This window comes from Callorhinus ursinus, unplaced genomic scaffold (assembly GCF_003265705.2).
Source record: "Callorhinus ursinus isolate GAN/ISIS: 27379988/994484 unplaced genomic scaffold, GSC_fseal_2.0 scaffold107, whole genome shotgun sequence".
Classification (NCBI taxonomy): domain Eukaryota; kingdom Metazoa; phylum Chordata; class Mammalia; order Carnivora; family Otariidae; genus Callorhinus; species Callorhinus ursinus.
In genome coordinates, this window is record NW_027397169.1 from 774,541 (window position 1) to 799,032 (window position 24,492).

The 24,492-nt window shown below is 56.2% G+C and overlaps 3 protein-coding genes across 5 annotated transcripts in view; 1 reads left to right on the plus strand and 2 right to left on the minus strand.

Annotated features, from left to right (window-relative positions):
- PCP2 (Purkinje cell protein 2) overlaps positions 1 to 24,492 on the plus strand; it is a 35,915-nt gene that overhangs the window by 8,530 nt on the left and 2,893 nt on the right. Inside the window, exons 1-3 of one of the 2 annotated variants that reach the window (XM_073889447.1) lie at positions 1,846 to 1,973; positions 4,446 to 4,619; positions 6,291 to 6,432. The exons of the other annotated variant lie outside the window; for it this stretch is intronic. The gene's annotated coding sequence lies outside the window, so the exon portion shown is untranslated. Of the gene's footprint in view, positions 1 to 1,845; positions 1,974 to 4,445; positions 4,620 to 6,290; positions 6,433 to 24,492 lie in introns of those variants that run through there. 2 annotated transcript variants of the gene reach the window in all.
- On the minus strand, positions 829 to 1,943 carry RETN (resistin). The gene is made up of 3 exons (XM_025863191.2): positions 1,822 to 1,943; positions 1,370 to 1,447; positions 829 to 1,090 (listed from the first exon to the last, which is right to left on the minus strand). The coding sequence occupies exons 1-3, from the start codon at positions 1,937 to 1,939 to the stop codon at positions 954 to 956; spliced, it is 333 nt and encodes a 110-aa protein (XP_025718976.1). The 5' UTR covers positions 1,940 to 1,943; the 3' UTR covers positions 829 to 953.
- Positions 13,227 to 21,427, minus strand: STXBP2 (syntaxin binding protein 2). Of its 2 annotated transcripts, XM_025863182.2 has the most exons (19): positions 21,278 to 21,426; positions 20,063 to 20,112; positions 19,702 to 19,783; positions 19,110 to 19,186; positions 18,869 to 18,947; positions 18,678 to 18,781; positions 18,137 to 18,285; positions 17,857 to 17,941; positions 17,641 to 17,771; positions 17,431 to 17,538; positions 17,116 to 17,173; positions 16,902 to 16,967; positions 16,719 to 16,799; positions 16,187 to 16,325; positions 15,573 to 15,682; positions 14,608 to 14,703; positions 13,933 to 14,018; positions 13,649 to 13,806; positions 13,227 to 13,366 (listed from the first exon to the last, which is right to left on the minus strand). In XM_025863182.2, the coding sequence occupies exons 1-19, from the start codon at positions 21,312 to 21,314 to the stop codon at positions 13,281 to 13,283; spliced, it is 1,782 nt and encodes a 593-aa protein (XP_025718967.1). In that variant the 5' UTR covers positions 21,315 to 21,426; the 3' UTR covers positions 13,227 to 13,280. The 2 variants fall into 2 exon arrangements, with proteins under 2 accessions (XP_025718967.1, XP_073745545.1); XM_073889444.1 differs by lacking the exons at positions 13,227 to 13,366; positions 13,649 to 13,806; positions 13,933 to 14,018; positions 14,608 to 14,703 and adding an exon at positions 14,741 to 15,004 and having other exon boundaries at positions 21,278 to 21,427.

Sequence of the window (24,492 nt, forward strand, 5' to 3'; positions counted from 1 at the left end):
TGTGTGCACCTGGATGGTGTATCCACGTGTGAAGGTGGTTATTTATTCAGCAGACATTTCCTGAGCACCTACTATGTGGTATGCTCTCTTCTGAGTGCCAGGAATACACCAAAGGGCAAACAAGTACCCTGCCCTGCGTTTTCATATTCAAGTGTCCATGAGGGCGTATGTGCCCCTGTGTACTGCAGGTTGTAACTACTCAAAACTGCGCTGCATGTGTGAAAACATAAACTTGTGGTTCGTGGCCTCCGGTAAGAGTTCTCAGCTTGCTCCTGTGAAGATTCCTTCCTGTCCACGACCCAGCTTTGCCTGTGCCCTGCAGGCCCCTCCATGAGGTTGGGGAGTGAGGGATCTCAGCTGAGGCCTCTGGGCTGAGAGATGACCCAGGCGTCCGCCTTGACCCTGGGGCTTCTGGAGGCTTGGGGCCCTGAAGTGTATGCAGAGTGGGGGGGCGGCGGGGGTCCCTGTCCCATCCAGACCCAGACCCCGAGTGAAGCCTCATTGTAGGGGCTAGGACAGAATGACCCAGCGATTTCCTGGAAGGCCAGAGACCCGAGGGTGACCGTCAAGGTGGCCTTAAAGGTAACACGCACTTCCCCCTCCTGAAGGAGGCCATGATTCTTGGGTGGGAGTGTCCTCAGAGGAAGTAGAGGCCTTGTTCTCGGAGATGGGGAGAGGGGGGCACAACATGGGAGGAGAGGGATGGGCAGAGGAAAGTCACGGGCGGCCCGGCCACCGCCTCCCTCCAGCGTCTGCGTGCCCGGCTGTTTTCGGAGACGCCAGCTCAGTCTCCCACCCCCCACAAAAGACAGCGCCGCGCCCAGACCCTCACCTTCTCAGGGTTTATTTCCAGCCCCGCCCCTCCGAGGCCTGGCCACGCCCCGTCAGCGGCCTGACCCCGCCCCCTCGAGGCCTGGCCACGCCCCCCAGCCGGCACCGTGACCCCGGGGACCTCAGGCGGTGATCTGCACGCGGCAACAGCGAGCTCCGGTCCAGTCCATGCCCGCGCACTGGCAGTGGCATGTGGTCTCGGCGCGCACGTCCCACGAGCCACAGGCGGAGCCACAGGTGCAGGCGGTGACGGCGAAGCCTGTGGGCCGGAGCGGAGGGAGTCTGGCCCCGGGCGGGAGGCTACCCGCCAGGGGGTCCGGGGGGAAGCCGCGGGCTCCAACACCAGGGAATGAATGGGAGCCGGATTGCGTGGGCGGCTGTGTCCCAAGCTGTCCCGGAGCTGGGGCGGGGAGAAGGCTCGGGCCGCAGACCAGGATCCTGGGGAAGTTGACTCAAGAAATAGAGGCTGGATTTAGGGGGAGGGGTTCCTGGGTGCTGGAACAGAAGCGAGAGCCTGGAAAAGGACTTCAGTACTCACCTGCAGGGCAGGTGGCCAGGTCCCCCCTGGAGGTGATGCTCTGGCAGCTCAGGCCAAAGTTCCTCATTGTCTCAAGAACTGCGGGAGGGAGGAGAGAAGGAAGCTGTGAGACCAAGCTGCCCCTGTTCTCATGTGGCCCTGGCCCTGGTGGTTTGGAGATAGGCAGGTGGTCAAGAAAACTCTTCTGAGGAAGGCCCAGGTGGGCCAGGCCCTGGTGGAGAGCCATGAGATGGGAAGCTCATCACCTCCCAGGTTCTGTCTTGAGATAGGGGTTTTGGAGGAAGGAGGATTTGGAGCTTCTGCCAAAGATGGAGCTGGATGGGGGCTGGGGTTGGCTTGGGTTTGGGGTGGAGGTTTGGTTCTGGTTGGGGCAGAATTGATGGCTGCTCCATCTCGGGAATTAGAGGGCCCCCTCTGAGGCCCCTGCTGAGGTTGGAAGTGAGGGTCCTCACTTAAGGATCTGGTGCCATCCTGGATCTTCTCATTGATGGCTTCATCCACTGGACACAGAGACTTGCCACACCCCAGCAGCCCCAGGACAAGGAGGAGGAGGAGGGCAAGAGCCTTCATCCTGCAGGTGCTGCAAGACAGAACCGACAGCCAGGTCAGTCCCTTCTCATCTGGGGAGGGTCAAGCCTCCAGAGCAGGTGGGATATGGAATCCTGGGGGGGAACAGGGCTGGCATCCCAGCTTTGCCAAGGCCCCCTCGGGCTGGGGTTCTGGGCTGAGCAGGGGCAGCTGTCACTTACCCTCAGGACGTACTCAGCAGGCCAAATCTCGGGCACTGATTTCATGCCCCTGCCACATCTCCCTCTTTAAGGCTTCTGCTGGATGTGGAGCTTCCACTCTTGGCTGAGTGTCTTGGCTCCCTGGCCCTCCCCTCCCACATCCGGGACCAAGAGGAAGCCCCCAGGGCAGACTCTAAGGGCCCAGGGGTAGGAAGCTCTGCCCGCCCCCTTCCCTGCTACAGTTTCCCCCATTCGAGAGCCCACCCTTCTCAGGAGGTAGTCCTGGGGGATGATTCCAGAAGCCCCCGTCCCATGGACAGGCAAAGAAATAGGAGTTTGCATGCAGGGGCGGGGAACATAAGCATGAACAAAATAACCCTCCCCCAAAATAAATAAATATGCAGTGAGAACTGCATACCATGTTCATACCCAAATGCCTCTCAACAATAGAATGGATGAAATCATGTTTTCTTTTTTCCTTCAGTGGAACAATCTGTAACAGATGGTGGCAAACTTGCAGCACATGGGACAAATCTGGCCCACTGTCTATTTCTGTGCAACCCATGAGCTAAGAATGGTTTTTACATTTTGGGTGTTTTTTTTTTTTTGAATACAAACGGATTTTTAAAATTGTGGCAAAATATATTTCACATTAAACTTATCATTTTAACCATTTCTTAAAAAGATTTTATTTATTTATTTGGGACGGACAGAGAGAGATAGCAAGGGGTGGGGCAGGGCAGAGGGAGAAGCAGACTTTCCACTGAGCGCAGAGCCCGATGCAGGGCTCGATCCTGGAACCCCGGGATCATGACCTGAGCCGAAGGCAGACACTTAATTGGCTGAGCCACCCAGGTGCCCCATTTTAGCCATTTTTTAAGTGTAGGGTCCAGGGGCATGAAGTACTCTCACATTGTTGTGCAACCGTCCCCACCAACCATCTCCAGAACTTCCTCATCTTCCCAAACTGAAGTTCTGTCCCCACGAAACACTAACTCCCTATCCCCCTTTGCCAGACCCCCTGGCTCCCACCATCTACTTTCTGTCTCTATGATTTTGCCTGTTCACACCTCAAGTAAGTGGAATCACACAATACTTATCCTTTTGTGTCTGTATTCTTTCACTTAGCATAAGTGTTTTCAAGCTTCATCCATGTTGTGGCATGGGGCAGAACTTTATTCCTTTTTATGGCGAATATTTCACTGTAGGGACACACCACATTTTGTTTATCCATTCATCTGTTAGTTGCAACTTACTTTGTTGTTTCCATCTCTTGTCAACGATGCCCCTGTAAACCTTGGAATGTATGAGCATCTCTGAGCATCTCTGAGTCCCTGCTTTCAGTTCCCTTGGGTGTATATCCAGGAGTGGGATTGCTGGATCATATGACAATTCTGTGCTTAACTTTTCGAGGAGTTGCCAAAAAGTTTGTACATTTTTAAATCATTGGAAAAAAAATTTAACAGTGACATATGAAAAGTACATGAAATTGAAATCCCAGTTATTTATAAGTGTTCTTGGAGCATAACCATGCCTACTTTTTTAATAGATTGTCTGAGGTTGCTTTCCCAGGTCAGTGACAGAGACTATGCCCTGTAAAGGTGAACCCGGCTACCATCTGGCCCTTTACAGAAAAAAAAAAAATTGTCCATTCCTGGTCAATAGCAGTGAGTGTGAATGAGAGATCACAATATACGAATTGCGGCTACATGCAACGGTCTGGATGAATCTCACAAAACATAACTGTGAGCGAAACAACCCAGACACAGAAAAGAAAAGAACATACCGCACAAAGGACCAGGGCAGGGTGCCTGGGTGCCTCAGTCGATCGACCATCCAACTCTTGATTTTCGCTCAGGTCATGATCTCAGGGCCCTGAGATCGAGTCCTGTGTCCGGCTTCATGCTGGGTGTGGAGCCTGCTTGGGAATCTCTCTCCCCTCTCCCTCTGCACCTCCCCTCTCCCCACTCCACACACACACACACACACATACACACACACACACACACACACCTGCTCTCTCTCTCTCTCTCTCTCTCAAAAAAAAAAAAAAGCACAACTCATCTATGCTGTTGGAGATGAGGATGGAACTTCCCTGGGGAGTGAGGGAAAATGGGAAGCTAGTGAAAATCTGAGCATACGCTTACATCTGCACACTTTTCTTTACACACACTCTATTTCAGTGACGTGTGTGTGAAATCCCTATGTAAATACAACCGTGTACACAGGCCAAAGTGTAGGCAATATTTCTTGAGCACTTACTTGCGCCAGATATGATGCTATGCATCGTGCATGCAGTGGGGAGCAAGGGGACCCCCCAGCCCTCACGCACCTTGCCCTGTCTGTAGGAGGAAGACAGACACCAAGAAAGAGCTCAATTGGCCTCACACTCCACCACTCATCTCTGCCCCAGAGGAGAGGAACTGAATTCTGGGAAAACTTCTGGCAGAAGAATGTGGCCCCCGGTGGAAGATTCCAGGGAGGTTTTATGGAGGAAGAGATGGCTGAGCGGAAGGTGGAGGGTGAGCAAGAGTTAAGCAGGAGAACCAGTCAGGGAGGGCATTCTGGGTGGAAGGAACTGCTTGTCCCAAGGCCCTGGGGAAGGACAGCGTGCACCAGCTTTGAGGAACTGAAAGAAAACCAGTGGGCAGGAAGGCAGAGAGCCTGGTTGGCATTAATAAATTTTGCAGGCTCCCTTCCTTGAAGACCCCCAGACACAGCTTGGATACAAGGTAGTTTGGGACACAGCAAGAGTCATTTTGTTAAGAGCTCTGATCCTTCAAACCCTTTAGTCTCAGAACTTTTCAGATAAAAGCTTTTGAGGGGCACAGAAGCGGGCAGCTCTGACTACAGGTCAGGTGAAAAGCAGGGGGTGTGTGTGGAACCCCTAGGATTCCCTGGGGACTTAGTTTGAAAACCCTTGGTTAAGTAGCAGGAAAGGGCTACATGCCCTTTCATTCTCTTTGAAGAAAATAAAATATTTTAGGGGCACCTGGCTGGCTCATTTGGAAGAGCATGCCATGCTTGATCTCAGGGCCGTGAGTTCGAGCTCCACCCTGGGTATAGAGATGCCTAAAAAAAAAATAAACTTAAAAAAAATTTATTTTTATTCCCCCTGATTTCTATCAGTGACACTGAGGTCCAGTGGCCTCAATTTTGCATCAAATGCTATCAAATAAAATTTCAGAGCCAGGTCTTTAAAACGTACAATAGTGGGGCACCTGGGTGGCTTAGTTGGCTAAACCTCTGCCTTTGGCTCAGGTCATGATCCTGGAGTCCCTGGGATCGAGCCCCGCATCGGGCTCCCTGCTCGCACGGAGCATGCTTCTCCCTCTCCTCCCTGCTCGTGCGTGCTCTCTCGCTATCTCTCTCTCAAATAAGTAAATAAAATCTTTTAAAAAATAAAATAAAATAATAAAGCATACAATAGGGCAGTCACTGTCTTTTACAATCAATTTTATTGAGGTATAATTTTTGTTAAATAAAATGCACCTCAAGTGTTCAGTCGGATGTATTTTGACAAATGTACATGCCTGCATGCTGCATGAATGTTTTGTTTTTCCCAAGTATTGTCTTTTTAGTTTTTTGTTTTTGTTTTGTTTTGTTTTTTAGAGAGAAAGAGAGAGAGCACATGCATGCATGTGAGGGGGAGGGAGGGGCAGAGGGAGAAGGAGAGAAAGAATCTTAGGCAGGCTCCACGCCCAGCACAGGGCCTGACACGGGGCTCCATCCCAGGACCCTGAGATCATGACCTGAGCCAAAATCAAGAGTCGGCTGCTCAGCTGACTGAGCCACCCAGGCACCTCCCAAGTATTGTCTTTTTAAAAACATAAGGTGTCATTTACATAAAGTAAAATTCACTCTTTTTACTGAGTTCTATGAGTTTTGACAAATGCATAGAGTCGTGTGATTGTCACCACCCAGTACTTAGAACTTAAGTGATAGTTGGGGAAATAAAAGAGGTCCCAAAAGATCTTAAGGGTTTTAAACTGTGTCCTGAAGCCACAGAGAGAGGAATTTTCGGCTCCATACCACCCGTCTTCCCATGTGGACCTGCAGACCTTGTGAATATTCACAACTGTTACCAGCTTGTTCTTGCCTATTAGTGTACTTCTGTCCTTGAAGGGTTATTATGAACCAGGAGGGCCTGGAAACTGACCTCCAGAAGTAACCGGAGTTACTTGCCTTGCTAGATATCAACTTGCTGTCCTGTTGACAGACGAGATGACAGGGGGCTCGGCCGAATCAGGAATCATTTGCTTCCTGTTCCACATCAACGACAGAAAAGAAAAGCAAGAGCCCTGGAACCCTGCCCGCTTTCTTAAGCAAGAGCTGGTGAGCCTGGCTTCATTTAGAAACGCTTCTGACCCAGGGGGTCGGGGTGGGGGGTCCTGTCTGGCAGAAGGGGAGTCTGAGCAGCTAACTACCAGCTGCAGAGGTGGGGAGATGACAGGCAAGACCTGAGGGGGCCAGGTTGTGCCTTGGGGCAAGGAACAGTGAGAGCCTGAATGTTGGGTGGTAAAGAGCATGGAGATTTCCAGTGTTAACCACCTGAGATTCTCCTTTGCAGTAGACCCACTCTCGTCTCTAGGTGTGCCTGGGTTCCTTGAGCCTCTGGACCCCTTACAGAATATCTTTCACTTGGCGGCTCCTTGGGGTGCCCTGAGATGATCACATCTACTGTTTGTTGAGCAATTTATACATATGACCACCAGCCGGTCAGGTAGAGATGATTATTATCTACAAGAGGAGCTGCTGAGGCCCAGAGAGGCTAAATGACTTGTCTGGGGTCACACAGCAAGTTGGTGGAGGAGCTGGGATTTCAACCCTGATGGTGTGTCTCAAGGATCTGCACCTTTCAGCCCCAAGAAGTGTGTGTATGTGGGGGGCACTCCCTGGATGACCACAGCACTGTCCCAGCTTTAAAAAATAAGAAGAAAGAAAAAGAATAAAAGCAACATTGTTTTGAGAATATTCCTATAGCTTTTCTTTTTCTGTTAAAGAAATGACAGAAATAAAATGTCCCTATTTTTTTTTAAGATTTCATTTATTTATTTGAGAGAGAGAAAGCATTGGGGGGGGGAGGAGCAGAGGGAGAAGCAGGGTCGATCCCAGGACCCTGGGATCACAGACTGAGTTGAAGGCAGATGCTTAACCGACTGAGCCATCCAGGTGCCCCAGGGACATTTTGGAGCACCTGGGTAGCTCAGTTGGTTAAGCATCTGCCTTCGGCCCAGGTTGTAGTCCTAGGGTCCTGGGATCGAGCCCCACATGAGCTCGGCGGGTAGCCTGCCTCTCCCTCTCCTCCCTGCTCGTGCTGTCTCTGGCTAGCTCTGTCTCTCAAATAAATAAATAAAAATTTTTAAAAAATGTTCCTATTTAAAAAGGAATTCAAAGAATACAGAAATTTATAAAAGAAATGTTCCCGGGTATTCCTACTCACAGGGAGTAACCAAGAAATGGGGGGGACCGGGTATGAAGTACCCTGCACCCTCCCCACCAACTGAGGAACTGTGAATAAAAGGGGATGGGGGTGGAATCTGGCTTCCTGGGGTAAAACTGAGCCTCCCCCACACCCCGGCCTCCACCACAGGCCCCAGCGCTCTCCCAGCACCATCTCCCCAATTCCCCAAATGGCTGGGTGCTGTTTTACGGGTGGGAAAACTGACACTGGGTATGGTTGGCTCACTCTCAAAGGGGAGATTTCACCCAGATTTGTCCAACGTCAAAGTCTTCCCTTTTAACCGAGGCATTTTCTCCCCCAAACCCTGGGGTGAGCAGTACATGGACCAGGGTGAGGATGCACGGAGGGCAAAGTAAAGGGGGGCGGGAAAGAGGTTTGTGGAAACTCCTTCCACCCAGCCTGGCTTTTTGATTTTTTAAATTTTTTTTTAAGATTTTTATTTATTTATTTGAGAGATTGAGGACGAGCAAGGGGAGAGGCAGAAGGAGCAGCAGGCTCCCCGCAGAGCAGGACTTGATCTCAGGACCCCAGGATCATGACCTGAGCTGAAGGCAGAAGCTTAACTGAGCCACCCAGGTGCCACCCTGGCTTTTTTTAGATTCCACGTATCAATCTTAAACAAACAAACAAACGAACAAATTCAGGGTGCCTGGCCAGCTCAGTTGGAAGAGCATGTGACTCTTCATCTTGGGGTCGTAAGTTCAAGCCCCACGCTGGGTGTAGAGATTAACTAATTAATTAACTAACTAATTAAAAAAAACCCGGGGTGCCCAGGTATCACAGTCAATTGAGCAGCCGACTGTTAGTTTTGGCTCGGGTCATGATCTCAGGGTCCTGGGTTAGAATTCAGCATTGGGCGCCACGCTCAGCTCAGAGTCCGCTTGAGACTCCTTCTCCCTCTCGTTCTGCCCCACCTCTGCTCTCTCTCTCTAATATAAATAAATAAAATCTTTAAAAAAACAAAACCACCCAAAAACCTCATAGAAACAGGGAACAGACCAGTGCTTGCCAGGGGGCGGAGTGGAGAAATACGGGAAGGTTGTCCAAAGGTCCAAACTTCCAGCTAGACGATGCATAAGTTCTGGGGAACCTAATGTACTCCGGGGTGATTACAGTTAACACGACTGGACTGTATATCTGAAAGTTGCTAATCGAGTAGATTGTAAAGGTTCTCACCACACACACACACACACACACAAAAGGTTCTCACCACACACACACACACACACACACACACATACACATGGTAACTCTGAGGCGATGGATGTGTTAACTAACCTTATGGTAGAAATCATTTTGCAATATATTCATAGGTCAAATCACTACATTGTACACCTTAAACTGACACAATGTTACATATCAATTATATTTCAATAAGAGGGGGGACATCGATTTCACATATAAGGGAAATCATGCAGTGTTTGTCTTTCTCCTTCTGATTTATTCACGTGCATCTGCAGAGACCATGGAGACCGTGACACCACACAGGGCAAATGCTGCAGAGATGTCACCTTTTCTCACCAGCATTTTCCCAGAATTTCCTTGGCCACCGACAGGGACCGAGACTCCGAGTGGTCTCACAAAAAACTGTGGTCATCGAGGGTGGGGCTCCCCCTCCTGTCCTGTCCTGTCCCCCCCCCCCCCCCCCAGCGATCCCAGCGCCCCAGCCCCGGAGACTCCCTCTCTGGCCCCCTTGGAGGAGAGCCTTTCCACTCGCTGGGCAATTTCTTCACTCCAGGGGCCTTTTCACAATATTCTTGGCAGCTGTTGGTTAACTGGTGTTTGAAGATTTTGAGTAATTTTAGAAAAACAAAAAAAGGGAAGCTTGCCTTGCCTTCTCGCTGTCTGGGTTCCCCTGGAGCTGACAGCCTCCTTCCTGGAGCTTTCCTTGGCTCGCTGAGTCACACTCACTTCCTGTCCCTGCCCTGGGGCCACGAAGCCCCTGCCTCCCAAGTTGAAGACTTTGGGCACTCCTTCTTCTGCCCCTTCCTCTGCCAGGGTCCCCGCTTTCACCCCTCCTGCCCAACTGGCAGTCTCCAGTGTGCCCCGGAGCCTCACATTTATTTCAGCAGAGCAAGTTCCAGACTACAAACCTTTCTTCCCATGTGACTTGGATCAGATATTATTCTAGAAGAGGCTCCCTGCACAGCATGGGTGGAGAACGCACACATTCCTGATCCTGAGACCACCCATCCTCACTTCTCCTGGGGGCCGTGCCCTCAGACCCTTCAAAGCGCTGATGTGAGCCTGAGAAATCCTTTTTGCTCACTTTGTGAGACCCTCCTTCTTAGCCCGCCCAGGGCCAGACCCCATTAGAGTGTCAAATAATAATAATGTTATTATTATTATATCCATAATATATTATGATGATTATCATTATGGCAGCCAGAATTTTCTGGATGCTTCCTATATGCTTACAATGTGACCACCAGTCACCCTGAGGTCTGTCTCGACCCCAGACCCCCCCCTGATAAACTCATATATCCTGCTGCCTCCTGGGGATCCTGCAGGTAATACCTAAGAAAATGTATCAGGCTGTTAGTTTCTGTACAGTCCGACTAGTTGCCGAGGGACAGGTCATTTGAGAAGGATCCCAGCTAGGGGCGCCTGGGTGGCTCAGTCGGTTAAGTGTCTGCCTTCGGCTCAGGTCATGATCCTGGGGTCCTGGGATGGAGTACTGTGTCGGGCTTCTTGCTCAGCGGGGAGCCTGCTTCTCCCTCTGCTCCTTCCCCTGCTTGTGCTTTCTCTCTGACAAATAAATTTTTTAAAAAAATCTTAAAAAAAAAAAGAGAGAGAGAGAAGGATCCCAGCTAATTCCAGGGGAAGGATTAATAAGGTTGAAAATAATCTTCAGGAGAGGATGGGTCCAGTCATTGAGGCGTGATGGCTGCTAACACCTTTAAGTGGAGAATTGGTGGGGACCAGGGGACACCTGCCCCACTCCCACCAACCCACAAATGAATTGTAGCACCCTGACATTATGGAGCTCCTGAGGAGATGCGACAGGAGGTACCCAGCCCCACCAGTGAGAGTATTCTGACCTACAGTGGAACCTCGTCCAGGTAGTGCTAACCACCTGTTGACCTGAGGAAACAGCACGGTGGGGATGGTGGGGACAGATGCTAAGAACAAGTTATATAGGGTCACAAAGAAGCAGCCAGCAAAATCGAGAATGGGGGCCATTCCCTAGGACAGGAAGAGAACCCCTAAGAAAACACACCAAGTTGGGATAAATGTCCTGAGGAAATAAAGCACGGTGACATTTGAGCTAAAACGGGAAGGAGGGAGGATACGAAGAACTGGGGGCAAAGCATTGTAGGTAACGAGAACAGCAGGTGCAAAGGTCCTGTGGCTGGAACGGGAGTCGTGTGTTTGAAACACAGCAGCTGTGGCTGAGGGAGCCAATGGCGAATGGACTTGTGGAGGGGCTTTGTAAAACACATAGAGAGGGAGGTTGGATTTCATTCTCATAGGAGGGTTTTGACAAGTCTCAGTAACGCATGCGGAGGGCTTGGCGTGATGCCTGTGACGTGCTCAGGGCCTGACGCTGCCGGCTGCTACGGCCCATAGAGATCCGTGAATTTTGGTTGAATCAAAATGTCCTTAAGTCAGAGACGCTACAACAGCACCTCGGCATAAATAAAGAGCAGAGGCCGAGGCGGTGGAAGCAGTGTTGCCGCGGAGAAGCACGGAGCAACCACTGACCTACTTAGAGTTTCCAGTGAGGGTCACCCCAGCTCCAAGTACTGACGTGAAAGAGCCAAGAACCCGGAAAATTGGACCACAGCGCCCCCTGGTGCTCACAGCTTTTACCTACCTAAGCGGGCCCGGGAGGTGGCGGGGTGCGGGGCGGAGACCGCGGCTTCCTGGGGAGGCGAGTTTAAATGTTAAACTTTGAAACCATCTCCTTCCCGCTCCGTCTCTGGCCAGTTAAAGGGCTTCCCTGCGGAGGCCGGACGGGGAGCCACGCATCCAGGGCGGGCATCTCAGGGGTCGGGGGCCGGGGCCCCTCCCCGCCTCCACTCCGCCCCTGCGACGACCTTGCGTATCCAGCTTTCTGCCCTGGTAGGAGTTTCTAGTAACTCCTAGAAGTAGACTTGCTGAGTCGGAGTGTTTAGCGCTTCACCGGGGCCCCGCCTGCAACTGCGTGTGCAATCTTCCCGGGAAAAGTGTCCTTAGATTTCCCCGAATTCTCGAAAGGACTGGTGACTTCCATCAGGGCCACGTCTTCCATGGCCGGGGAGGAAAGGTCCTGCGTGTCCTGTCTCCGCGCATGCCCTCCTGGGCCCAGCCTTGGATGGGCCACATCCCCTGAGGTGACGCAATGGGAATAAGCGGCGCTCCACGGGCGGGGGGCGGGGGGGGGGCGGGGCCGCTCTACCCAGTTTACCCACCAAATTCTCACCGAGGCCTTCCAGGCGCTTTGTGGCTTTCAGATCTTATTGCCCCTCAGTATCCTTTTTGCTCCATCTCACTCTCTTGCCTTTGCCTCCCCTGTGCCTTCCCCCTCTTCCCTGACTCCTCTTTTCATTCTCAACTCAGACATCCCCTCCTCCAGGAAGCCTTCCTTGACTGCCTCCAGTCTGGCTAGATTAGGGTATCCTCTGGACTCCCACAGCCCCGTCTGCTGCTGTCCACCTGGCTCGGTATCTGTGCCCCCACAGAGACAGGATGGTCATCATATCTTATTCACGCTGTGAGATTCAGGTCTTTTTAACTGGGTGTTACGGGCTGAATTGTACTCCCCCCCCCCCCCCCCAAAAAAAATTCATGTGGAAGTCCCAACCCCCAACGCCTCAGAACGTGCCTGTATTTGGAGAGAGTCTTTTTACAAGATAATTAAGTTAAAACGAGGTCATTAGGGTGGCTGGTGTCCTTCTAGAAGGGGGATTAGGACACAGGCATGCAGAGGGACAGTCACGTAAGCACACGGGAGAAGCCACATCTCGGTCTCCACTTGCCGGTGAGAGGCCTCAGGAGCACCAACCCTGCGGGCACCTTGAGCTTGGACTTCCAACCCCCAGGGCTGTGGGAGAACACATCTCTGTCGTTTAAGTCACCCAGGCTGGGGTACTTTGTGAGGGCAGGCCCAGCACACTCTTATACCCTCTGCCGTATCCTGCAGGTACGAGCCCCTGTGAACACCCTGGGGGTGGGGCCAAGGATGGGCCGGGAGCCTTCAAACGCTCTGGGGTGGGTGGGAACTGGGCATGCCGTGCTTTGTGCCTGTCTTCACACAAAGGCAGACTCTGATCCCCCCCCCGCGTATGGCTCCGGGGCCCATCAAGACAGTTCCTGGAGTGGGGATGGGGCAGGATACCGGGTCCGCTCTGCTAGCTAATACTAACAGGCCCATCACAGCGGCCAAGATGACTCTAGGGCCCGCGGAGGGCCCTCGCGCCATCAGCTTTCTGGCATGACATCTATCTCCTCTGCAAAGCGGCCCCAGGGTGAGGGTGCATGGAGAACCCAGGAAGCCGGCCAAGGCCTTCCAGCTAGCCCGTGTCGGAGCCAATGTTCAAACCAAGCCCAAATGTTAACCTTCACCTCGGCTTAAGATGCCCTCCGGCAGGACAAGAGTGGGTCCTGAGGGACAGGTCAGGGAGGAGGGCCCACGGGAGGCTGGCCCAGGTCAGCTCCGTCAGAAAGAAGGCGAGCCGGGTGCTGGTAGGCAGAGAGAAGGGAGGAGTTTATTTCTCTGGGAAGGGAGGGGGGCAGGTCAGGGTAAGGCAATGTCCTCCAGCTTCTGGTCCAGCGTCTTGAGGTCATCGAGGAAGCGGGTCGGGGTGAGGATGTGCGAGGAACCTGGGCAGCAGGGGAGGGTTGGGGAGGTGGGGCCACCGCCTTGGGACCTCCAGCGGAGGTCCTTGGGGAAGCAGGCCCTGACTCTGAGGACTCAGGAGTCTAGACTCCTTAGGAACATAGGGGTCCAGCCCCCAGGTGACCCCTTTCCTGGGAACCCAAGCCCCAGCCCCTGCACAGGCTCCAGGTTTGGGGCACCCAACAGGGAGTCGCCTGTCAGCCTGACCCTCTAAAGCACCTACGAGTCCAGCCCCAGCACCCAGGGGACCAGTCCTGGCTTCTCACCAATGAGCACCTCCCACTTGCCATCGGTGGCCCTGGTCACCTCATAGGCGGCCCTCATCTCTGACATTGCCACGCCGCCCAGGACGTAGATGATGAGCCGGGGCCCTGCCCGCGTCTCCACACTGGCCTTGTTCTTGTGCCAGTGGCCGAAGCGGGCACTGTGCAGGGGGAGGCAGGCAGAGGTCAGTCCAAGCAGGAGTCCCCTCCCGCCCCCCCCACCACCGCCACACCCTTCATGTCACGTGGACCTGGGTGTGGGCAGGGGGCGGCCCTGGGGCCCTCACCTGACAGCAGCCTGGGAGCTGGACGTGGGGGCGGGGGTGGACACAAAGGGCCACAGCTTTTGGTCCAGCCGGTCCTCCACGGCATCCTGGGAGCCAGAGAGGGAGGCTTAGGAGAGAAGCCCCAGGTGACGGGGCATCCAGGGTCCTTGGGGGGGCGGGGCGGGCAAGGTTGCTGGGCCCCCAAGCGGGCAGAGGCGCCAGGTGCCAGAGGAAAAGCAGGCAGGAAGCCAGGAGGCCAGGCCCCTGGCCTGGTCCTTTAAGCTGTTGCTGCTCTGGGCTCCCGGGGTGGGCAGGGGCCGGTGGTGGGGAGGGTGAAAGGGGAACAAGGGGATATCTGGGGGGGGGGGGGGGGGGGGGGGGAGGAGGGGGGGGGGGGGGGGGCAGCACGGGAAGAGAACAGAGGAGGGCAAAGGAAGGGGCCAGTGGTTGGACAGGAAATGAGGCTCCCCCTCGAGGGGCCCCGCTGCTGTCCCAATTCCTCGGGTGTCGGCTTGGGACGCCCCCCTGGCAGAGTGGGTCGGATGCCAGGGGGATGCCCATAATGAGGGATTTTCCCTTAAGCCCCGAGGCTTAGCACCGTGACATGAAGAGGGCTGAGCCACCGCCTAGATCAGGGCGGGACTTGGCGTGGGCTGTGGGGGTTTGCAGGGGGAGGTCAGGCCCCACCAGCGGTACCTCCATCACATCCTTGATGACGGGGGTCCAGCGGGACAGCTGATAGGTGGGCTCCAAGCGCTCCCTCCGCTCTAGCCGGCCTGAGGTCCCACAGCCCTACAGGCGGGGGTGGGGGAGAAGGAGGCGGGTCACAGGTGGGGCTGGGGGCTCATCTGGCTTGGGGGAAGGGTTGCAGAAAAAGATGGAGAAACGGAACAGAGGAGCAGAGAGAGGGGGAAGGAGAAAGAAGGAGAGAGGGCCGGGGAGAGGGAGAAAGAGGGAAAGAGAGAGGGGGAGGGACAGGGCACGAGAAGGAGAGAGAGTTCCAGAGCCAAGGAGACCAAGACCTGTGGCAAAGAAAGACGAGAACGACAGACAGGTGGGGACAGAGGCGGAAGGGCGCGGAGAAACAGGGGGCCTGGGAGGTGGGACACAGGGCGACAGACAGGGGGCCGGGAGAGCGATGAGGGACAGGTGAGGGGACAGGAGAGCCGCCCCAGTAGTGGAGGCAGGGTCAGGGGAGGGGCACACAGGGCCAGAGAGAGACAGGAGCAGCTAAGCAGACAGCTGAGCACAGGAAGCTGCTGTGCAGATGTGTTTGGGGGGGGTGCTTTGGGGAGGGTCCTCTGAGTCCTCCAGGGGCCCACGGTCCACTGTGTGCCGGTGACCCTGCGGTCCGCCCCGGGGACTCCGGCCACACCCCCCCACTGCACCATCACCAGGACCACAGCTCTGGCTACACCTTACTCCCTGCTCATCATGTGACCCATGACTGGGGACAGCTGTGGTGCCCGCTGGTGCCCAGACCTGACCCTGCATACACCTCCCTGTCCTCCAAGCCCATGCCTTGAATGCCCCAGCCCCCCCAGGCCCCAGGCTCTGACCCTCCCAGGCGCGCGCACACACACACACACACACACACACCCGCAAGCCCACATTTGCCTTCTGCCTAGTCTCTGACCGTACGGCTTGCTAGGCCAGCATACCCCAGGATTGGTGACCGTGCCCCCCAGCTGCTCCAGGTTCCGGATGAGGCCGCTGTGTGCCTGCACGTTGGCATGCTGGATCAGCTTGGCCAGATTCTCCTCACTCACACCTGGAGGAAGGGGATGGGTGGGCTTCTGTGGATGGGATTCTCATGAGGGGGGCTGGCTCAGAGAGGGTGGGGGGACGGAAGGTGGCCATGGGGTTCCTGGGTGAAGGGGGTTGGGGGTGGCGAGAGGAGGTCCCAAGACTGTGATGGGGGGGGTCCTCTGGACCCAGGGAGCCACTGGCGCAGGTGCAAGGAAGATGCTAGAATTCTGGATGGGGATCCCAGAGGGGAGAGATGGGGGTCTGGAATTAGTTGAGGGGACCAAGTTTGGAGGAGTCATAGATTTGGGGGTCCTTATGTCAACGGAGCCCTCATGTCAATGAGAGATCTCCCAGATCAATGGAGGGGGTTCCCAGGTTCGAGGCGGGTATATCCGTGGGGTCTGGTGTGCCTGTTGAGGGGGGGCATCCCAAGGTCAGGAAAACTGTGGGGTTGAGAGATTCCCTGGATCACTGCAGACCCCCGTGAATGGGGGTATCCGGAGGCCTTCCCATGCCCCCAACCCACCGTTCCGTAGAAGGATGTAGAGCAACAGGACCCGGATCTTGTCATAGGCTGGCACCGCTGTATCCAGCAGCACAGGCACAATCAGCTTCATGGCATCCTTGATCTTCTCACCCTCTGCGTCTGAGCCCATGGCCAAGTCCTGCGGGGCAGGGGGTTGGGGGGTTCCAGAGCTAGGCCACCCCCAGGGTCCTTGACAGGACCTTGGGGACCCGCTTCTTCCTACTATCAGGTCTCGGAAGCTTTCATCCCTGGCCAACAGGCTCCGCCCCTCTCAAGGCCCCACCTCTCCACAGGCCCCACCCCTTATCCGGGTCCTACCTCTCTACGGACCTGCCCTGCCCACCCCATAGACCGCATCCCTGTCCCAGGACCGCCTCTCCCCAGGGCCCACCCCTCTCAGTCCCCGCGGGCTCTCCAAAGGCCCCACCCCTCTCACAGGCCACACCTCTACAAGGCTCCTCCCCTGCAGACCCAGGCCCCTCTACAGGCCCATCTCTCTGAGGCCCCACCCCTGTCCCAGGCCCTCCCCCACCTGCTCCACACCGCACAGCTTCTCCACCGAACCCTTGAAGTGCTTCATGCAGTCGTCGGCTAAATGCAGGTGCGTGGAATACTGCGGGGTGGGAGGTGGGAGTTGGGGGTAACAGAAACTGAATCCAAGCCAAGAGCCTGGCGGCAGTGGGGGGGGGGGAGCAGGTTCCCTACCCATGCTCACCTTGTTCAGCTCCTTCTGGTACTGCGGCATCTTTTTCAGAATGTGGGACAGGTCTTTGATGTTGGCCTGGGGACAGGGTGGCCGTGAGGCCCAGCCCTGCGCACCCCAGATCCCACGCCAGGCTCTGCCACCGGACGGGGTTCCTAACCCCGCTCTATCCGGGCAGGGGTCCCTCCTCCCCAGCTGCCCATCCTGACGCCCGGCCTGCCCCTACCTTGTCGGTGGTCAGCCTCTTGCTCTCACAGAACGTCTTAAGAAGCTCCGTGACCCTCCTGGCGGTGAAGAGTGGGCAGGGGTGGGGACTGGCGCCAACACTGTAGTTTGACGGCGGGGGCGGGGGGGGAGCCAGGGGACACACGTGTCCCTGTACCAGGCCGTGGGCAAGCCCACACCGAGGAGTCCGGCCGAGGGGCGTGGCTTGTATTGGGGCGCTCACCCAGAGCCAAAGACCGCGTACATGGCCCACAGTGGGGGCGGGGGGGGGCGGGACTGGGGATGCGGGTGGGGCCACCTGCGGAGGGGCACGCACTTGGACACGTCTGCGATGTGCATGTGCCGTAGCTCCACCCACAGGTCATCGTCCTCATCCAGCAACACCGCCTTCTCACGGGCCTCGCTCAGCCCCGTGGTCTCGTACCTGCGGGAGACGGAGGGTCTGGGCAACCGGCCGAGGACCAGGGACCCAGGAGCTGATGATGGGGGGGGGGCCCGCTGGGTAGTGTTCCTGGGCCCCGCCTACTTGTACGTGTCCTGTTCGATGTTCAGCAGGTCATAGGCCATGGCCTGGAAGGTGAGCTCATGCAGCAGCGGGGACACAGGGTCCGCCCCCCGGTCCATGATGAGTAGCTGCGAGCGGGTTTTTTCTGGGCTCTGGGGGGTTGGCACGGATGAGGATACTGACCCTGTCCTTCCTTCGTCGTGGCTTCACCCCCACCTCCCCGGCAGGCCCCCTTACCTCACCCAGACTGGGATTGTCTGCCTTGAAGGCATTCAGCTTGGCCAGGACCGCGTGGGCCAGCTGTGCTGTGACCTCTGGGCCCCTGTGGGCGGGGTGGGCAGACATGGGGGATCAGGCGTGGGGCGGGGGAGGGCCAGGCACACGCGGGAGGTCAAGGATGGGGTTAGGGATGGGAGTCGGGCCCGGGCGACGACCAGGACTGGGGTCAAAAGTGAGGGTCAAGGCTGCAGGCAGGCTGGGGTCAGGGTGGGGGGTGGCATAGGGGTGGGGTCCCCACTTGCGGTAGCGGATGGCCGGGTACTCCTGCAGTGTGGTGCACAGTGTGGCGATCTGCTGGGCCAGTGCCTCGATCTGCCGTGCCCGCTCCCCCACCCGGAAGGGGCAGTAGAGGTTGTAGGTGCTGTGGGGGGCATCCAGGGAGAACACCTGGGAGGGCGTAAGTGCCGAGGCCACCGCTCTGGGTGTACCCCTGGCCCGCGTGCAGCCTCCAGCACCTGCCGCTCCCCGGGGCTTCCCCTGGGCTCTGGAGCCTGCTTCGCCATCCAGGAGGCAGGTCCTGGGCCGCTCCCAACTGATGCCTGCAGGAGGTGGAGAAACACCCCGGCCCCCTCCCCCTCGGGCAGGACACCTCAGAGGTGTCTCTATGCTGCCCCCTGCAGTTGCCCAGGGGGACAGAACTTCAGGTGCCCCCTCTGTGTTGGCTGCTTTCCTTTCTGACCCGATGTCCCCTTTACTGGGTTCAGTGTCTGTTTCTGAGGGAACCCAGGACGTTTGGTCACAGACCCCCACCCCCCACCCTGGACTAGCCTGGGCCGTACCTGGGCTTCGTAGGGGAGGAAGGCCAGGTGGATCTCTTTCAGCGTCTTCACCACCTTGGCTAGACGGGAGCGGCCCAGCTCACTGAACAGGGGCTCGGGGCAGGCTGGGGTGGGCAAGAGAGGGCATCAGGCCAGAGTGGCCCCACGCCCCGGCCCCCCCTCCCCCAATGCCCCCAGCTCGCTTCACTCACTGTCGGTGAAGAAGACGTGTGCTGCTTTGTAGGTGAAGGTCGGAGTCCCCCGGAAGTCTGCTATCAGGGCCTGCACTGACTGGGGGAGGCAGACCATTGTCCAAGCCAAGCCTGGCCCTGCCCCTCCAGAGCCCTGCCCCAGCCTCCCAGCCACTGCCTGTGCCACCCCCCCCCCGACCTGACACATGCAGACATGCACAAGGCATGTGTACACACACACACACATAGTTTACACAGGCACCTTCTCCGTGGGGCTGAGCAAATAAATGGCCTCCAAACTGGGGATGGGTTCTCGCCGTTTGTTGAGGTCTTCAACGACTAGTAGGAATGGAGAAAGGGCCATATGTAGGTGGCATTGGGGCCAGGGCTCACGGACAGTCTCAGACTCAGAGAGTTGGACACTTGGGCAAGAGGGTTGAATGCTAGGACAAGGGGAGCTGTACGCCCTCGGGCGCCTAAGGGGAGGTACCCGCCCATAGGGCACACAGCTAAGAGTTACATGGGCAGGGATCTACACATTCAAGGTCACAGCCGTGCCTCCTAGGGGTCCTCCATAGAAAGTCACACATTCTGGGGGGGTCTCACACTGAGTTCACTCTGAGGGTCCTACATGGGGTTCCATACACAGGAGTTACATAGTCAGGGAGGCTGACCCCTTAGGAGTCGCAGTTGGGGAGTCCTGCATCAGAGGTGTGCCCGTCACAGGCTCCCACACTCAGGAGGAAAAAGAGCTGTATATACAGGGAATTGCGTATTGGGGAGTTCCGGACAACTTTAGGGGACCCCATACTCAGGTCCCATCTGGGCAGCATGGGGTAGGGGTGTCCACTCACTAGTAATGCCCTCAGCCAGGATGTCTGACATCTTGCAGCAGGAGGACAAGATGCGCATGCTCGGATGGTCCATGATGAGTACCTGTCCGGATGGATGGAGACAGATGTACTGATGGACAGATGAGTGGGCAGGACAGGCTACAGCTACCCCTGAGGTGGGGCTGGGGTGGCAGGCAGAACTGACAGCTTCAAGAGCTGGCTGGATGGGAGGACCCAGGACCCCCACCCGACCCCATCCTGACCCAGACCCACCCACCCAACCCCACTGCATGGACCAGCAGCCTCCTCAGGGAGTTCTTATGGGTCCCACATTCAGGGCACCCCACATGGGTCTGGACAAGGCATTCTGCCAACTCCATACCTTCCACTCCCCATCCTTTTTGACACTCCGAATGACTCCGCTCAGAATTTCTGCAGGGAAGGTAGAGTGGGCTCAGGATATTGGATTCTGTGGCCCCAACATGCCCCCAACACTTCTGCGCCTCCATCTTCACTCCTGTTTACTTCTCTCATCAGTCTTGTGAGGTCACTCACCCCCAATTTACAGACAGGGAAACAGGTTCAGAGAAGACAAGTGACTAGCCTAAGCACCCTGAGCCGTAAATGGCTAAGTGCCTGGGGCTTAAGTAGCCACTCATTAAATATGCTTTAGATGAACGAATAACTGAAAAGCTAGAGCTCACATACAGGTCTATCTCCCTCCAGAGCCCGGCTCTCAGCCTTGCCATCTGCAACCTCGAGGTCTCCTGGTGGGGATGTTGAAGCCAGACCCCACCACTCAACCTCCATCAGTTTCCTTGCAGGATCCTTGACTCCCTGCTCTGAGGCGGGCCTGGCCTCTCCCCATTTTGGGTTGGGGTGCTAGGGGTTTGAGCCATAGTCTGCCCTGCCTTGCGGAGGGAGGAGGCAGAAAGGACAGTGTGGCCCCGCCTGCCCAGAGTGTCTTGTCCACTCTTATCAGGACCTCCCCGGCGGAAGGAGGAGGAAGGAGGTGCTGAGACCGGAACTACCCGAGATGGGGGAGGGGGAGACCTCTACCCCTCTCCCAAGGGCCCCGACCTACGCGGCCTAGACGCCCGAGTCCTCACGCTGCGTGAGGTTCGTGGGGACCCGGCAAGAAGGAAGGTGTCCCCCACCCCTGGGCCTGGACACTGGCCTGACCACATCCCCCGAACTCTCACACCACCTGGGATAGTTGACCAGCGCACCCAGCCCGGGCCCCAGTCCAAGAGTCCAGCCCCCTCCCCCCCAGCCCCGACTCTGCCAGGCTCGGAGACCCGGCAGTCTGGGCGTTCAGCTGTGCCCTCTCTCCGCCGGCACCCCAAGGGGTCCAGGAGGGCAAGCCCTGGCGCCTGCCTACGCCACCCCTAGCCCGATCCCCTTGGGTCCCCGGAGTCCAGTCTCCCAACTTTGTTTCGCTCCAGCACGGGAGAGCCGGGACGTCCAGCAGAACCACGTCCCCGCCCGCCCCCTCGAGGATCAGGTGCTCGACGCCCAGCCCCGCCGCCAAATCCCCGCCGCCGGGGTCCAGGGTTCGTGCACCCCTGGCCCCCGCCCCCCTAGGAGACGCACTCACTTTCCCCCACCACCGCCTTCAGCCCCGAGGGCGCCATCTTCCCCTAGGGGCGCCGCCACCGCTTCCGGGTCTGTCCCAAGGTGGGGGCGTGGCCCGGCGCGTCAGCCACCTGGACCCCGCCCCGCGGAGCTGGCCCCGCCTCCATCGGTCCTCGGAGAGGAAGATCTGTCCCTCGCAGAGTGGGCGGGCGGATGTGTCCACGCAGACGAGTACGGAGGCGCTGGAGGGGCACCCCGACGCCACACGCAGACGCGAGCTCAGACACACCTTTCCTGCTTGCGTGCGGCAAGCACGTGGGATCGCGGGGAAACTAACGCTTTAATCTTCCCCAGACACAACCACCACCCTGCCAGAAGTTTCTCCGTGGCTGACGGATGCTGTGTGCCCATCCGCGGCCGCGGGGGGCCCTAAGCCCGTGACCCACTAACCTTCTGTTCCCCAGAGCGTAGCGGCAAGCTGGACAACATTTGATCAATTCACGAGGAAGCCTGGCGGGAGGGTTGAAGCTAAGCCAGCACCTACTGTGTGCCAAGGACCCGTGTCAGATTCTCACTCGATCCTCGGAGAACCCCTGACAGGGAGTGCGGTATAGACAACAGAACCGCGGCTCAGCAGGACTCTTGTCTAAGGCCACAGGATGAATAGGCCTGCCGGGATCTGAACCAGGACTCTTTCCCAGGAGGACCGCTTGTCATAGCCTTGCCCTCACCGGGTGCACACACACACCGTCACAGCCTGATAATCACATTCGTCTGCTGATGAACTCGTGGGCTTAGGGGCATGCCCAACCCCATGCACACTTAACACACACACTCAGTTCACACTTGACTTGAAATTTCATGGCCTGCTCCTGTGTGCCAGCAAACGGCTGCCACCTTGTCACATAGAGGGCACAGTCCAGCAGCGCCCATCCAAAAGAGGTCCTGTATTTCAGGTGTGATGCTCGTGTGTGAATGCAGAGTCCAGAACTAGTTCCTTCATTTGGTCAAGTTTATTAAGAATTGGTCTGGATGGGGGCGCTTGGGTGGCTCAGTCAGTAAGCGTCTGCCTTCGGCTCAGGTCATGATCCCAGCGTCCTGGGATCAAGCCCCACATCAGGTTCCCTGCTCAGCGGGGAGCCTGCTTCTCCCTCTCCAGCTCCCCCTGCTTGTGTTCCCTCTCTCGCTGTCTCTGTCAGATAAATAAATAAAGTCTCAAAAAAAAAAAAAAAAGAAAAGAAAAGAAACGAAAAGAAATGGTCCGGATGGGGCACTTGGGTGGCTCAGTCACTTAAGCGTCTGCCTTTGGCTCGGGTTATAATGCTGGAGTCCTGGGATGGAGCCCCACGTCAGACTCTCTGCTTAGCAGGGAGTCTGCTTCTCCCTCTGCCCTTCCCCCTGCTCATGCTCTTTCTCTCTCAAATAAATAAATAAAATCTTAAAAATAAAAAGGAATTCGTCTGGTGCTTGGCCGTTTGCCACTTACATGGGACAGGCAACAGTGAATAAAACTAGATCTGCCACGTGGCACTTAAGGTTAAATGGAAGAGGGAGAGAAAATGGTCAATTCTGTTCTAACGGAAATAAAGTGATGTGAGAGCACGTGCCACGTGGGGGGGGGGGTTTGTGTGTGGTACCAGAGGGGGACCCTGACAGGGTGACGTTTAGATTTAACCTGATGGACATCAAGCAGCAGCTATGCAGCAATCCAGGCAGAGAGAAGCAGGGGATGTAGCTGGAGGAGCGGAGGAAGGCAGGTGAGCTTGGAGGGGCTGCAGAGGCCAGACCTCTGTGGGACAAGGTAGGACTGACCCAGTCCAATTTGCCTGGGATTGAGAGGTTCCCAGGACACAGGACTTCCAGTGCTAAAACTGAGAATGTCCTAGGCAAACCAGGATGGCTGGCTACTCTAGGTAGGATTTGGGGGTTTTCTTCCGTGTTTTCCTCCCTCTCTCCGTTCCTTTCTTGTTTTTTCTTTCATAGCTTCATTGAGATATAATTCACATACCACACAGTTCACTTGCTGAGAGTGTACAATTCAATGCCTTTTAGCATGTTTAGAGTTGTGCATCCATCCCCAATTTTAGAACATTCCATTACTCCATGGTGTTTGAGTTTTCTCCTGAGGGCAATGGGGGCCAAGGGATAGTTCTGAGCAGGGGAGGGAGGGGATCCCTGCAGCTCCTGGAGGGGAAGGATGGATTGTAGGGGCACAAGGAGGAGTTGGAAGGCCGTGAGACCCCTCTAGCTTCTCAGTCTGTCCCCTGGGGGTGAAGGTCAGGAGGGCCTACCACCCCCCACTGTACTCTGTGAGGGTGACCAGGGTCTTCTGCTGTTAATGGCTGAATGGTATCCTGCCCACCCTCCCCCAAGAGAGGTTGAAGGCCTAAGCTCTGGTACCTGAGATTGTGACCTTATTTGGAAATAGAGTCGTTGCAGACGTGGTTAGTTAAGAGGTCAGCCTGCAGTAGCATGAGGCTCTAACACAACATGACTGGGTTCCATGTCTTGTGACGGTCATGTGAAGACAGGGACACAGAGGAATGTCACATGACGACAGAGGCAGAGGTTGAAATACTGCAGCGACCAGCCAAGGAGCACTGAGGGCTGCCTGTAACCGCGAGGAGCCAGGGAGAGGGAAGGAAGGACCCTCCCCTGAGGGTCTCAGGAGCATGACACCACCAACATCCCAACTTCTGGCTCCAGCCTCCAGAACTGTGTGACAATCGTCTGTTGCTCTAAGCCACCCAGCTTGTGACTTTGTTAGAGCAGTTAAGGCAGCTCCAGGAAACTAGTGCATCCGTGGAAGAGCAGGGCGTCCGGTTGGCATCGAGGACTCAGGGTTGTGGACAGGGTGTGGGGGGGGGCCCTGGATGGGGAACGGTTGCCTGGGGGAAGAGGACTGAGCTTTGAGCTTTGTGCTCAGGCAGGTGTGGTGCTTGTGTGGCCCATTTACTCTGAGAAGAGGTTTTAACCGGTTTCTAGAAAGGCATCTTGGGTAGGGGATGGGGTTCCACCGGGACCCTCCCAGTGGCACCCTCTCCCAGGGCACTGAAAGAAGGCCATAGCTGCTTGGGGCTCCTTGCCTCCCATCCCCAGGCACTGAGATCTCAGGAGAAAGCTCAACCTGGCATCGGTGGCAGGACAGGAAATCCCAGACCCTCTTGGGGCGCCTGGGTGGCTCAGTTGTTTAAGCGTCTGCCCTATACTCAGGTCATGATCCCAGGGTCCTGGGAT

Coding starts and splice junctions, on each gene's coding strand:
- STXBP2 (XM_025863182.2), bottom strand. CDS start 21,314: ATGGCGCCCTCGGGGCTGAAGGCGGTGGTGGGGGAAA. Junction 18,782..18,868: donor ACACGTCTTCTTCACCGACA/GTGAGTGAAGCG, acceptor TGCCCACCCCAG/CCTGCCCCGAGCCCCTGTTC. Junction 18,286..18,677: donor TCCTCCCCTACGAAGCCCAG/GTACGGCCCAGG, acceptor ACGCCCTCCCAG/GTGTTCTCCCTGGATGCCCC.
- RETN (XM_025863191.2), bottom strand. CDS start 1,939: ATGAAGGCTCTTGCCCTCCTCCTCCTCCTTGTCCTGGGGCTGCTGGGG. Junction 1,448..1,821: donor GGATGGCACCAGATCCTTAA/GTGAGGACCCTC, acceptor TCCCTCCCGCAG/TTCTTGAGACAATGAGGAAC. Junction 1,091..1,369: donor CCTGGCCACCTGCCCTGCAG/GTGAGTACTGAA, acceptor TCCGGCCCACAG/GCTTCGCCGTCACCGCCTGC.